This window comes from Zootoca vivipara, chromosome 12 (assembly GCF_963506605.1).
Source record: "Zootoca vivipara chromosome 12, rZooViv1.1, whole genome shotgun sequence".
Taxonomy (NCBI): Eukaryota; Metazoa; Chordata; class Lepidosauria; order Squamata; family Lacertidae; genus Zootoca; species Zootoca vivipara.
In genome coordinates, this window is record NC_083287.1 from 59,023,184 (window position 1) to 59,035,611 (window position 12,428).

Genomic DNA, 12,428 nt, shown 5'->3' on the forward strand with positions numbered 1-12,428 from the left:
TGACAGGTGTGGTAAACCTGTGGATGACTGTTAACGACTGCAATTGGTCTTGCAGGAAAAAGCAAGGGGTGAGGTGGCTAAAAATAGCTTTATCATGTATGATGAGATAATAATTCAATGTTTCTATTCAGACCAGGTCTCTTCGTGGATTTAATTACCAAACTTAAAACCATGGAGAGACCTGGTCTGAATAGAGACCTTGGATTCTTATCTCATTATGCCTGAAGAAGTGTGCATGCACACGAAAGCTCATATCAATAACAAACTTAGTTGGTCTTTAAGGTGCTACTGGAAGGATACCTTTCCCAACACCTCTTAAGTTCCCCCGCCTGGCGCCCGGGGGCGCCTCTGGTCCCAGCCAGAGCCGGAGATGCTATCTCTCTCTGCATTTCCCGCTTGCCGGGGGCTGCGCTGGATGGCCCCTGGGTACCCCTTCGCCCTCAGATTCCGCCCGGCGCGAAGGAGCAGCACTCTCTTCCAGGCCACGCCCCCTCTCTTTTCGCCCAATCACAGCCCGGCGAGTACCCGGAAGCTTTCTCCTCCTTTTGCCGCTCGCTCTTCTCCGCGGACCGCCCACTCGCTCCCGACCGGAAACCGGAAGAGGCGGAGCGGCGTCCACGACGCATGCAAATGAGGGGCGTGGCCTGCGGCGGAGAGGGCTCTTGGAGGTCGCACCGGTGCAGCTCCGGGGTTCGGCAACGAGGTGAGGCCGAGGGGGGAGAGGCGGGACAGGGGGAGGCGGCAGGGAAAGCCGCCATGGCCTGACGAACTCCCAGGAGAGAGAGAAGGGATCCCGCGGTCATCTAGCCCAACCCCCGGCCCGGAAGCCCTCCTGGCTGCAAAGGGCAGCGTACAGGTGAAACTCGGGAAATTAGAATATCGTCGAAAAGTGCATTTAATTTCAGTAATGCAACTTATTATTATTTCTTTTTCTTTTAATTTTTACAAATGCTTTCTTTTGGAAATTCCACAGTAATAAAACAAATAGTTACAATGATACAAAATAGTTACAGTAATACAAAAATAAACATTGCTATTACATTTCATTAATTACATTCCATTTCTAATTGACCCGCCTAATGACAAATAATTACAATTACAACAAATAGGGCCTAAGGGCTCGACATATCTTGCAACCTTTTAAGTTGCATTACTGAAATAAATGCAATTTTCCGAGTTTCACCTGTATAACAACCTGGATGGGATGTGGATTTCCAAAATAGAAGATAAAAAAACACATAAAATAAAACCGACATACAGTACAGTGTTTTGTGTTGTGTATGGACCTATGAGGTCCACCAATGACCCTATAGCATCTGTTCAAGACAAAAAAACAGTGACCATTTGTTGTTGACAAAGGACAGCTGGACATAGAAAGGGCCCCATTACCTTCAGGAGCTGAGGGCCACATCCAAACTCCATCCGGCCCTGGCTGGAGGGACCTTGGCCTAGAGAAAGGCAGGCGCTCTCACCCCATGGGGTGGATGAATATTGGTTTGGGTTCTGGGAATGGACTCGGGGGGGGGGGGTGGTTCCAATGGAAGTGGGGGGGCTATCTGACGGGAGGCTGTTCCACAGGGCGGGTGCCCCCACCCAGAAGGCCCTCTCCTCTTTTAACGCCTCCCAGGTGGGTGGCCCCCTGCCTCTTGTGGGAGGGAGTTCCACAGGTGAACATCAACCCCCATGCCTATGGGCACAGTGCTGCAGCGTGGCCCCCGCCTGGGTTGGCTGGGCTGGGGGCTGCTGGATCTGGACCTCACCGCCTCCCTTCTCTCCTGCAGGTCTGGGGTTGCCGCAAACCCCCCACATTTCCTCCCAATGCTGCCGCTCCTCCGGGCCCTGAGCAGGGGGGGCACCGGCTCCTCGGCCCCCTGGCCTGACCCGGGCGGAGCTGGCCTGCTCCCGACCTGCAGCTTCTGCCTGGGGAGGGCCAAGCCCCCTGCCTCGCCACCAGAACCCGCCCCCCCGCATCCCTCTGCGGCCCCCAAGGGGTCTCCTTCCTCCTCCTGCCCCCCGGAGAGGCGGAGCACCTTTCTCGCCCTGAAGCGGCTGCTGGAGCGATCGCGCAGCGTCCCCGAACTCCTGCGCTGGCTGTGGCAGAACCCGGGCCAGGTGTCAGGGGCGCATTATGCCTTGGCCCTCGGCCACCTGGGCCGCCTGCTCCCCCAGGGCAAGGGGGGTCCCTGTCTGCAGCCCCTCCTGCACCAGCCGGACTTCCAGCACCTCAGCCGGGCCGTCGCCAGGCGCTGCGCCCAGTTTGACGACGCCACCCTAGTCCGCTGCCTCCACGCCTCGGCTGCGCTGGGTGAGACCCGGGAACGGGGGGGGGGAGGGAGGGACCTGGGAATGGTTGAGTGGGTAGGGACCCCCAAAGTTCTTCTAGTCCAACCCCCGGGCTCTCAATGCTCGCCCAGGTCCCCAAGCCAGGGCCAGCTGAGTAGCTCAGAGCCTCTCAGAGAGACTGATTTATATATCCCAAAAACTTATTTATACGCTGCTTGATTGAGAAAGGACCTCAAGGCGGTTTTTTAGCAGAAAGGACAAAGCAGCGAAATTGCCGCTGAGAAGAATAAACAATAATTTGGAACATTAAAATAACAGCTCAGCCCTCAACAAAGCATTGCTCCGTTGGTCGAGATAGAAACTCTTAATCTCAGGGTTGTAGGTTTGATCTCCACACTGAGCAAAACATTCCTGCAGTGTGGGGTTGGACTAGATGACCCAGGGGTCCCTTCCATGATTAAAAACAGATTAATACTTGCACCAGGGCAGGATTTGCCCGATTATGTTTTCAGCAGGTGCCAAAAAAAAAGAGCACAGCAAAGTCTCCTGCCTATCAGTAGTTCCAAAATGTATTATTATTATTATTATTATTATTATTATTATTATTATTATTAAACTTTATGTGTCGCCTTTCATCCAAAGCTTACATGGCGGTTTATAATATAAAAACACAAAAATACAGATCTCTCCCGTTTTGAAAGACTGTAGTTTAAACAGCTTTAGTCCTGGCAACTAAAGATACATAATGCGGGTGCCAGATGAGCCTGGGGGGGGGGGAATCGCACAAACGGGGAGCCACTGCAGATAAGGCCCCGTTCTCATTCTGCCACCGCCTGGGACACTGCTGGGTCCTGGGGGCTTTGGGGGGGGGCGGTGTGTGGGCAGGAGGGGCCGAAGGCAGTCCTTGGCGTTGACCAGGCTTTTCTCTTCTGGCTTCCCAAGGGCCGCCCCGCAGGGCCGGCAGCGGTGGGATGGCCTCCCCCTAACCCCTGCTCTGCCCCAGGCCTGCCTGGTGACAGCCGCCTGGTCCTCGCGCTGCAGGATGAGGCCCAGAGGCGGCTGGAGTGCCTCCGCCAGAGGGACACCTCGACGGTCAGCGGCAACGCCATGTGCCTCCACCCACTGAGCCACGCTGCTGCTACCGCCACCACCCAGGGCATCGCGGAGCCGCGCCCGGAGGAGCAGCGCCGCCTTCAGACCCTCTTCCTGCTCCTCTCCTACTACCGCCTGCGGGCCCAGAAGCAGCAGGAAGAAACCCCACCGGTGCAGCGCGAGTTCCTGCGCCTGGTGCGTCACTTGCTGCGCCAGCTGCAGGTTGCGCAGGAGCAGGAGCTGGCGCTGCTGGAGGAGACGCTCTGTCTCTGCGCCCGCGAGGCCAGGGGCAGCGACACCCTGGGCGCCATCTTTGGATCCCGGATCTTCTACCAGAACCGGCGGGAGAACTTCATTTGCAGCATGGCAGGTGGGTGCCGGGGGGGGGGGCGTGTGGGGAAGCGGGAGGCCGTGGCCCAGAGACGGTTGAAAGGGGGGTCAGCTGTGGGTGCAAACATTTATTTCCCCTTTTTAAACCCGTGTAGAAGGGGAAATAAAGGGGGGGGGAAAACCCCAAACTGGATATTTTACAAGGTGGTTATTATACTTCACCAGATCTTAACCTATTACAGTTTTTGTAAGAATGGATTCCAAATATCATTGAATTTGTTCATGGTAAGCCTGCAATGGTAAGCCTGGGACCCAGGTGGCGCTGTGGATTAAACCACTGAGCCTAGGGCTTGCTGATCAGAAGGTTGGCGGTTTGAATCCCCGCAACGGGGTGAGCTCCCGTTGCTCGGTCCCAGCTCCTGCCAACCTAGCAGTTCGAAAGCACGTCAAAGTGCAAGTAGATAAATAGGAAAATTAAACGGCGTTTCCATGCGCTGCTCTGGTTTGCCAGAAGCGGCTTTGTCATGCTGGCCACATGACCTGGAAACTATACGCCGGCTCCCTCGGCCAATAATGCGAGATGAGCGCGCAACCCCAGAGTCGGTCACGACTGGACCTAATGGTCAGGGGTCCCTTTACCTTTACCTTTAAGCCTGCAATTATATGCTAGTTGTTTCGCCTGCTGTGAGTTCGTATATAAGTCATAGAAGGGAGCTACATTTTTATTTTTCCAATTCATCAGTATCCGTCGTTTTGCCAAGTTCAGGGCATGGAGGGTCCCCCTCGTACTGTCCTTCTGTAAGGTTCCATGTGCTGGGTATATAATTCAAGAGGATATTTTGCTCTGTAAATGTAAGGCTGTTACATACAGTTCTGCCGACGCTTTCAGTTACCTTCTGCCAAAAAATATTTCTATACAAGACAATGAAAAAAAACATATGTTTTAGAGAAGCATTGTCCCTGTTGCATCTCCGGCAGTTAGATGCATTATAGCCCTTTTTAAAACAAATGTAATGGGGTCTAGTATATTGTAAATATTATTTTTTGCTGTATGGACCTCAATTTAAGGTCCAGAGATGGCCTTGTTAGAGCAGCTAAAACAGTTCCTCACCGAGTGGTCGAAATTGAGATCCGTAGCTGTGGGTGCAAACGTGGGTGTGTCGGGGGGGGGGCTCTTGGGCACAGAGAGTGCTGTGGGCGTCTCGGTGCCCCCCCCCCCGGGGCTGCTGCTGCGCAAAGAGCTCCCCCCCCCCCGCACACTTCATTCCAGGATTTGCAGTTCAGCCAGTAGAGGGCGCACCAGAGCCTTTTATCGAACCACTTCATATTTAAATACGAATTTGACCCATAGCTGTGAGGCATTTGTGAGCTTTTTTGCGGAGAAAGTCTTGACACTCCGCCGTGACCTCCCTGCCAATTTGGATACAATAACGGAACTGGAGGCCCCTCGACTGTCTTCGAGTTCAGTATTGGACCAATTCGATCAGATACTCCCTGCCGATGTAGACAGATTCCTCCGGGCTGGCAGGCCCACCACTTGCTCCCTGGACCCGTGCCCGTCTTGGCTGATTAGAGCGTGTCCAGATGAGGTACGGGCCCCCCTGGGTGAGATCATCAACTTGTCCCTGGGCACAGGGACTTTCCCAGAGGAGTTGAAGGAGGCAGTGGTGCGTCCACTCTTAAAGAAAACATCCCTAGATCCTTTAGATCTATCCAATTATCGCCCGGTTTCGAATCTTCCGTACCTGGGTAAGATAATTGAGAGAGTGGTTGCCGAACAGCTTGGTAGGTTTCTGGATGAAACATTGGCTCTAGATCCATTTCAGTCCGGCTTTCGCCCTGGTCATGGGACCGAGACAGCTCTGGTCGCCCTAACAGATGATCTCCGTAGACAGCTGGATCGAGGTGGGTCGGGACTGCTGATTCTTTTAGACCTGTCAGCAGCCTTCGATATGGTCGATCATGAACTTTTAGACCACCGCCTTGCCGACGTGGGGATTCAGGGCACAGTCCAACAATGGCTGCGTTCCTTCATCTCAGGTCGGGGACAGAGAGTGGCGCTGGGGAGGGAGTTGTCGCCGCGGCACCCCTTGGTGTGTGGAGTCCCGCAAGGCGCAATCCTTTCCCCAATGCTTTTTAATATCTTTATGCGCCCCCTTGCCCAGATTGTCCGGAGTTTTGGGCTGGGTTGTCATCAATATGCTGATGACACCCAGATCTATCTGTTGATGGACGGCTGCCCTGCCTCGGCCCCGGACACACTGACCAGGTGCTTGGAAGCTGTGGCTGGATGGCTACGTGGGAGCCGACTGAAGCTAAATCCTTCGAAGACAGAGGTCCTCTGGCTGGGTCGGGGCGACATGGGGTTGGGGGGCCAACTCCCATCTTTTGCAGGGGCTCAATCGGTACCAGCGCCTTCTGTCAAGAGTTTGGGTGTAACCTTTGACGCCTCCCTTTCCATGGAGGCGCAGGTTGCATCCACAGGAAAGGTGGCATTTTTCCATCTCCGCCGCATCAAGCAGTTGGTCCCTTACCTCTCTCGCCCCGATCTGGCCACAGTGATCCATGCGACGATCACCTCCAGGCTTGACTATTGTAACTCGCTCTACGCAGGGTTGCCCTTAAAGCTGACCCAGAAACTCCAGCAGGTGCAGAATGCCGCAGCGAGGCTCCTTACAGGGTCCCGGCCGCGGGATCACATTCATCCAGTGCTTTACCAGCTGCACTGGCTCCCGGTGGAGTACAGGATCAGGTTTAAGGTGCTGGTTTTGACCTTTAAAGCCCTATGCGACTTGGGACCCTCGTACCTACGGGACCGCCTCTCCTGGTATGCCCCGCGGAGGACCTTAAGGTCCACAAATAATAATATTCTGGAGATCCCGAGTCATAAGATGGCTAGATTGGCCTGTACTAGAGCCAGGGCCTTTTCAGTACTGGCCCCAACCTGGTGGAACGCTCTTTCCCAGGAGACCAGGGCCCTGCGGGATTTGTCATCTTTCCGCAGGGCCTGCAAGACAGAGCTGTTCCGCCTGGCCTTTGGGTTAGACTCAGCTTGACCCCTGTGTTTTTCTCCCTCATGGCTTGGATTTATGGCCTACTTGAAATGAGGCTGCACTTTAAATTTTAATACTGTATTTTAATCTGTATTTTAATTAATTGTTTTTATGTTTTATTGTGGTTCTGTTGGTGTCAGCCGCCCTGAGCCCGGTTTTTGAGGGCGGGGTATAAATAAAAATTTATTATTATTATTATTATTATTATTATTATTATTATTATTATTATTATATAATCCCATAATGATACAGCTAGGAGGGACCCCGAGGGTCTTTTGCCCAAAGCGGTATTCGAACCCATGACCCTGAGATCAAGTGTCTTATTCTCTACCACCTGAGCCAGGGGTGTCAAACTCAAATTCATCGGGGGCCGCATCAGCAGTTTGGTCACCCTCAAAGGGCCGGTTGTATCTGTAGGACTATGTGTCCACTCTCCTGAGTTATCCCTGTGGAGGGTGGAAGAGTTTTTTCCCTAAGGGGCACCCCAGAACCCCAGTGCCCCCCAGGGAGGACTTTGGCCGCACCTCGGTTGGAGCGAGTGAACAGAGGGGAGGCCAAGGGCAGAGAAGGGCTCTGAGGAAAGCAGCAGGAGAGACAGTATGGTGTAGGGTTTAGAGTCGTGGACTAAGACCTGGGATACCAGGGTTCGAATCCTGCCTCCGCGCCATGAAGCTCATGGGGTGCGACCTGGGACATGTCCCTGGGATAGCTCAGTCGGCGGAGCACAAGACTCTTAATCTCAGGGTGGTGGGTTCAAACGCCATGTCAGGCAACTGGGGGTTGGACTAGATGACCCTGGTGGTCCCTTCCAGCTCTACAATTCACCGCCTTCCAAGGAAGCCTGTCCCACCGCCTCCAGGGGCCACGCTGTTTATTTGGGGGGCCTGCTGAGATCCTCTTTCCCTCCGCAGATTGGTTCCCTGGCAAGGCGGGGGGCTTGACCCCTCCCACCATGGCCATGGTTGCCAAATACTTGGCCCGCCACCGCCTGAGGGAGCCTTGCCTGCTGGATGCCATCGCCACCTTCCTGCTGGAGAGGGTACAGCAGTTGGATAGCAAGGTGAGCTTCGGGTGCAGGGAGCCTTCCTGTTTGGGGTGCCCCTACTCAGAGGTCAAGGAGGACGGACAGCCTCGTCCGGCAACGTCTGGCAGGCCACCCAGTGCCCCCTGCCCCGTTTCTTCTGGGGAGGGCGCCAAGAGAGAGGGAGCAGCCTGCTGGCACCCACTTGCCCAGCCTAGCTTGCTTGCTGCTGCGGGTTTTGGAGGGAGCGAGTTCGAAAGCATGTCAAGTACAAGTAGATAAATAGGTACTGCTCCGGTGGGAATGTACTGTCTTACGGTAAGTTTCCCTCCACACTGAATGAGAGGATACAGTAGACCAGGCATAGGCAACCTTGGCTCTCCAGATGTTTTGGAACTACAACTCCCATGATCCATAGCTAACAGGGCCAGTGGTCAGGGATCATGGGAGTTGTAGTTCCAAAACATCTGGAGAGCCAAGGTTGCCTATACCTGCAGTAGACCCTTGGGTTACGTTACTCTTGAGTAACATAAACTTGTGACAGTGGCAAACCCGGAAGTATTTCTCTGGGTTTCACTGCTTGTGCATGCGCAGAAGCGGTGCCTCTGGATTTTTCGGGGTGCACACATACCGACAGAATGAATTAAATTCGTATCCAGAGGGTCCACTGCATTGTTATTATTCTTTATTAAATTGATATGCTGCTCTTCATCCGAAGATCTCAGGGTGGCTTGTTTGTGATCTCGGCTGCTCATCCAGTGGCAGGGAGTTCCACAGTTTAGCTGTTGGGGTTTCCCCTGATCCCTGGAGCGGCCCACCTCTCTGAGGCTGCCCTCGGATGGCCTGGGTGGTCTGAGGCTCTTGGGGGTCTGGAAGCCCCACCAGCGCAGGTCCCCTTCCCGTGTGATCTGCTGAACCCACCAGGACCCGCTCCCTGGGAAGGAAGTGTGCGTCGAAGTCCAGCCTCCCTGGGGCTTGGGGAAGGGGCACATTGGGGGGGGCAGGGCAGAGAGTCTGACCCCCAGGACTCTCCTCCTGCAGATGATCCAGAAGCTGGTCTTCCCCTTCAGCCGATTGAACTTCCGCCCGTCCAACCACGCTGACCTCTTCCCCCGCCTGGAGGCAGCTCTGCAGAAGCCGGGCGTCTCCCCCCTGGCCGCCCTCAACGTCCTCATGTCCTTGGTGCAACTCTGCCATTTCCCTCCCGCCCTCCTGCGCCAAGTCTTCTCTCCCGCCTTCCTGGCCAACGTCACCAGTAGGTGCCCGCCTGGCGGGGGGGGGCTGGATGACCGCGGGGTCCCTTCCCTCCCTCCCTCCCTCCCTCCTATGCTTCAGTTCTGCCATTCCGTGTGCCTGAGACTGGGAGGTCCATGGTTTTGCGGGGCTGCTGTTCTTTGGGCCCCCCCGCTTTGAGCAGCAAATGAGGGGCAGCTCCCCTTCTCCCCCCCAGGCAGCCCCTGCGGGCGGATTGTGCTACGCTACCTCTCCCTCTTGGACGCGGCTGTGGCGCTGGAGGTCCCAGAGTACCACGGACCCCGCCTGCCCCCCCAGTACTGCGTGCGCATGTTCGAAGGGGCGCTCACCGCAGATGAGGCCAACCGCAAGTACAGGTCAGAGGTCTGAGGTTTGCCAGGTGGGATGGGGCTGGGCTTGCCAGGGGGTGGGCTGGATGACCCTCTGGGGTCCCATCCATCTCTGCTAGGAAATGCCCATGGACTTGGTGGGACAGTTGCATGAATGAATCAGTCCTTTTTTGGAGAGGGGAATGTATAACCTCGGGGTGGGTGAGTGGGATGATTTGCATACAATAATTGGGGGAGAAAGACCCCCCCCCCGGGCTAGGAGGGGAAGAGGCGCTGAGCTGCCATGTGTCTTTTGGGGGACGGGGGGGCCTTTGCCACACTGACCCCCGCTCTTTGCTCCTCAGCTACAAAGGCCTGGTGGGAGAAGCTCTCTGCCAGCTGGTGGGCAGGGGGTGTTTCCGGCAGGACGAGGTGGTGCCCCCCGGGTATTGCCTAGGTGAGTCGGGGCCCCATCCTGTGGGGCCTGTGGGGTGGGGAAGGGCCCCCCAAGGGGGCTCAGCTTCGGCCTCCAGGTCCCTGGCTTCCTTGGGTGTATCGGAGCCGAGGTTCACCTTCCGCCAGGGACGCTCTTTTGGGCGATTCCTGCCTGCCCGGGGGTTGGACTAGATGACCCAGGGGGTCTCTTCCAACGCTCTGATCCTTGGATTCTCAGAAAGGTTCCCTCTGTGTGTGTGTGTTGGGGAGCTGGAAGCTCTTGGTCGAGGCATGAAAAGGTCTCCCTCCAACTTCTCTGGCATTCAAGAGGCAAAGGCGGGTGAACAATTTTCCATTTTAAAAACCGACCGTAAAAGATCACAAATGGATCCAGTTGCAGTTTTGGGGCCACATTGAATTTTCCACGCCAAATTCTGTCTGTTTCAACAGCCCCTTTGCTTCTTCACACTTCAAGTTTTTATCGATGGAGCCCATTAGGTTGCCTCATCTTTTCAATATTTGCAAAGATTTCAACAGCAACAACTTCCACACTTGGAGTGCGTGTTCTATAGCATCCTTGGATTCGGGGGTTGGACTGGATCCCCCCTGGGGTCCCTTCCAATCGGCCATTTTATGATTCTATGAATCGTTCCTCCTGCCCCAATGAAACGCTCCAGTTCAGCTACTTTGGGCTGTTGGGGATGAAAAAGGCTTTGGGGATTTTTCCTTTCTTAATAATTTGGGAAAACTTGCTTTCATCTCCCGCTCACCTCCAAGCCTTTCCAAACTCCAAACTTCTTGGTCCTTTGACATGTCACATGCAGTGGATCGTGCCCCCCCCCCCCAGTAACTGCAGGCTCCCTGGGGAAAAGAGTGCTCCTGAGCCCGTGCAAAGTGTCTTTGGCCACCAAGCAACCCCACTTCTTCCTTTGTCTCAAACCCTCTTTCTCCGCAGACTTCCTGCTCTGGGTCACCCCTTCCGGCGAAGTCCTCCCCCTGGGGGGCACCCACAGCTCTCCCAAGGGTGCTGCCCCCGCCTCTGGCACGCAGAACTCGGCATCTTTGGGGCTGGAGTCGACGGCAGGGTCTCTGCTGCCCCCGGACGGCTTCTGTGGCCCCAGCCGGGGGCCCTCGCCAGGGACTCCCTCCCTGAGCAGCCCCCCACGGACGGACCCCTCCTCAGCAGGCCCCCCCTGCAGCAGCAACGGGACCCACTTCTTCTTCCCCGCCTGCCGGCCAGAGACTAAGCAGGAACCAGAGACTGAGCAGCCCCCCTGCCTCCCCCCAGCGGACGAAGGGGGGCACTTCTCCCCCCAGGCGCCCAGCACCAAAGGCACAGCGCAGGGGGGTCCACAGGAGAAGGAGGAGGTCCACAGGTACCTGCCCCATGAATGTGGGGGGGGGAGACACCTCTGACCTGTGGCCACAATCTTGGGGGTGGGGGGGCCTGGTGCTTTGCCGTTCCTGCATTGCAGCGGGTTGGACTAGATGGCCCCTTGGGGTCCCTTCCAACTACTCCTTCCTGGCCCAGCAAAGGGCCCAGAGCTGGCTCAGTTTGCAGGCTGCCTGCCCTTGCCTCCCCCCTCCTTTGCAGAGCAAGGCAGCGGCTAGCCTCTTCTGCCGGGGGCTCACAGCCTATGGTCAGAACATGTCGGGGCTCAGCTGGGCCAGGAATCCAAAGCCTGGGGGGTTCCTGGAGGGGGTGTTATGGGGAGGGAAGGGGTTGGAGCCTGTTTGCGGAAGGGGCAGCCGTTTGGGGGCGCAGAGGAGCCAAGCCAGACGCCTCCAGACCCCTTGGTAGCCTTTTGGCTTTGCTGCCTCTGGAGGGGGCTGTGCTGGGGGGGGGGGGCTGAGCCTGCAGGTGCTCTCCCCCACCTTCTTGCGTCTGGGGAGGGGGCCTGCCCTGTTTCTGAGCAGGGGAGGCTGCCACATCCTCCAGAACTTGCAGCGTTTTTTTCTGGGGCTCTAACTGGGGGGGGGGGGCACACCCACCCTTTGATGCCAGCACCCCGTTTCCTCCCCCCAGGGTGGTGCTGTCTGTCCACGACCAATGGCATTACTGCCACAGCTCCTCGGTCCTGGTGGGCTCTCGGGCCATGCGCAGCCGCCATCTCCGCCTGTTGGGCTACCGCCTGGTGCAGGTAAGCGAGACTCCCCGTCCCCCCCACACTTCCTGATGGGCTGGGCCGGAGGGGGGGGGGCTTGCATTTCCGCTCCCCGGCAGCATTTGCCGGCTGTGCTGTCTGGAAGGATCCCCATGGGCCAGCTCCCGCAGCCAGGGTCTTCCGATGCCCGCATGGAGCCTACAGGAACAGGAGCAGCCTATCTGGACGCCCAGGGGTCATTTGGCCAACAGGCTCTTCCTCTGCTCTTCTGCTCTGCAGCTGCCCTACCAGGAGCTGGAGAAACTGAGGGGCGTCGAGGAGACCAAGCTCTACCTGAGACAGAAGCTGAAGGCGCTGCGATTCTGAAGCAGGTGTGGGTCACTGGACAGCGGGCCCATGTGGGGATGGGGTGTGTCTTTTTTTTTGCAGAGCACACCTTCCCCCAGGGCATCCCTCGGAGGGATTCATTCGAGGTGCAAGAGAGGGTTTTTCTTTGCAATAATAAAAGAAAAATAATAATAATAATAAAGAGGCGAAAAGTCCAGAC

At 56.2% G+C, this 12,428-nt stretch overlaps 1 protein-coding gene across 1 annotated transcript; it reads left to right on the forward strand.

Moving 5' to 3' along the window:
• Positions 1–622: 622 nt before the first annotated feature.
• On the forward strand, positions 623–12,365 carry FASTK (Fas activated serine/threonine kinase). The gene is made up of 10 exons (XM_060280481.1): positions 623–703; positions 1,782–2,305; positions 3,287–3,745; positions 7,670–7,818; positions 8,821–9,034; positions 9,230–9,389; positions 9,707–9,798; positions 10,732–11,152; positions 11,803–11,917; positions 12,161–12,365. Exons 2-10 carry the CDS (start codon positions 1,819–1,821, stop codon positions 12,245–12,247), a joined length of 2,184 nt encoding a protein of 727 aa, XP_060136464.1. The 5' UTR covers positions 623–703; positions 1,782–1,818; the 3' UTR covers positions 12,248–12,365.
• Positions 12,366–12,428: the final 63 nt, after the last annotated feature.

Coding starts and splice junctions, on each gene's coding strand:
- FASTK (XM_060280481.1), top strand. CDS start 1,819: ATGCTGCCGCTCCTCCGGGCCCTGAGCAGGGGGGGCACCGGCTCCTCG. Junction 2,306..3,286: donor CCACGCCTCGGCTGCGCTGG/GTGAGACCCGGG, acceptor GCTCTGCCCCAG/GCCTGCCTGGTGACAGCCGC. Junction 9,035..9,229: donor CTTCCTGGCCAACGTCACCA/GTAGGTGCCCGC, acceptor TCTCCCCCCCAG/GCAGCCCCTGCGGGCGGATT.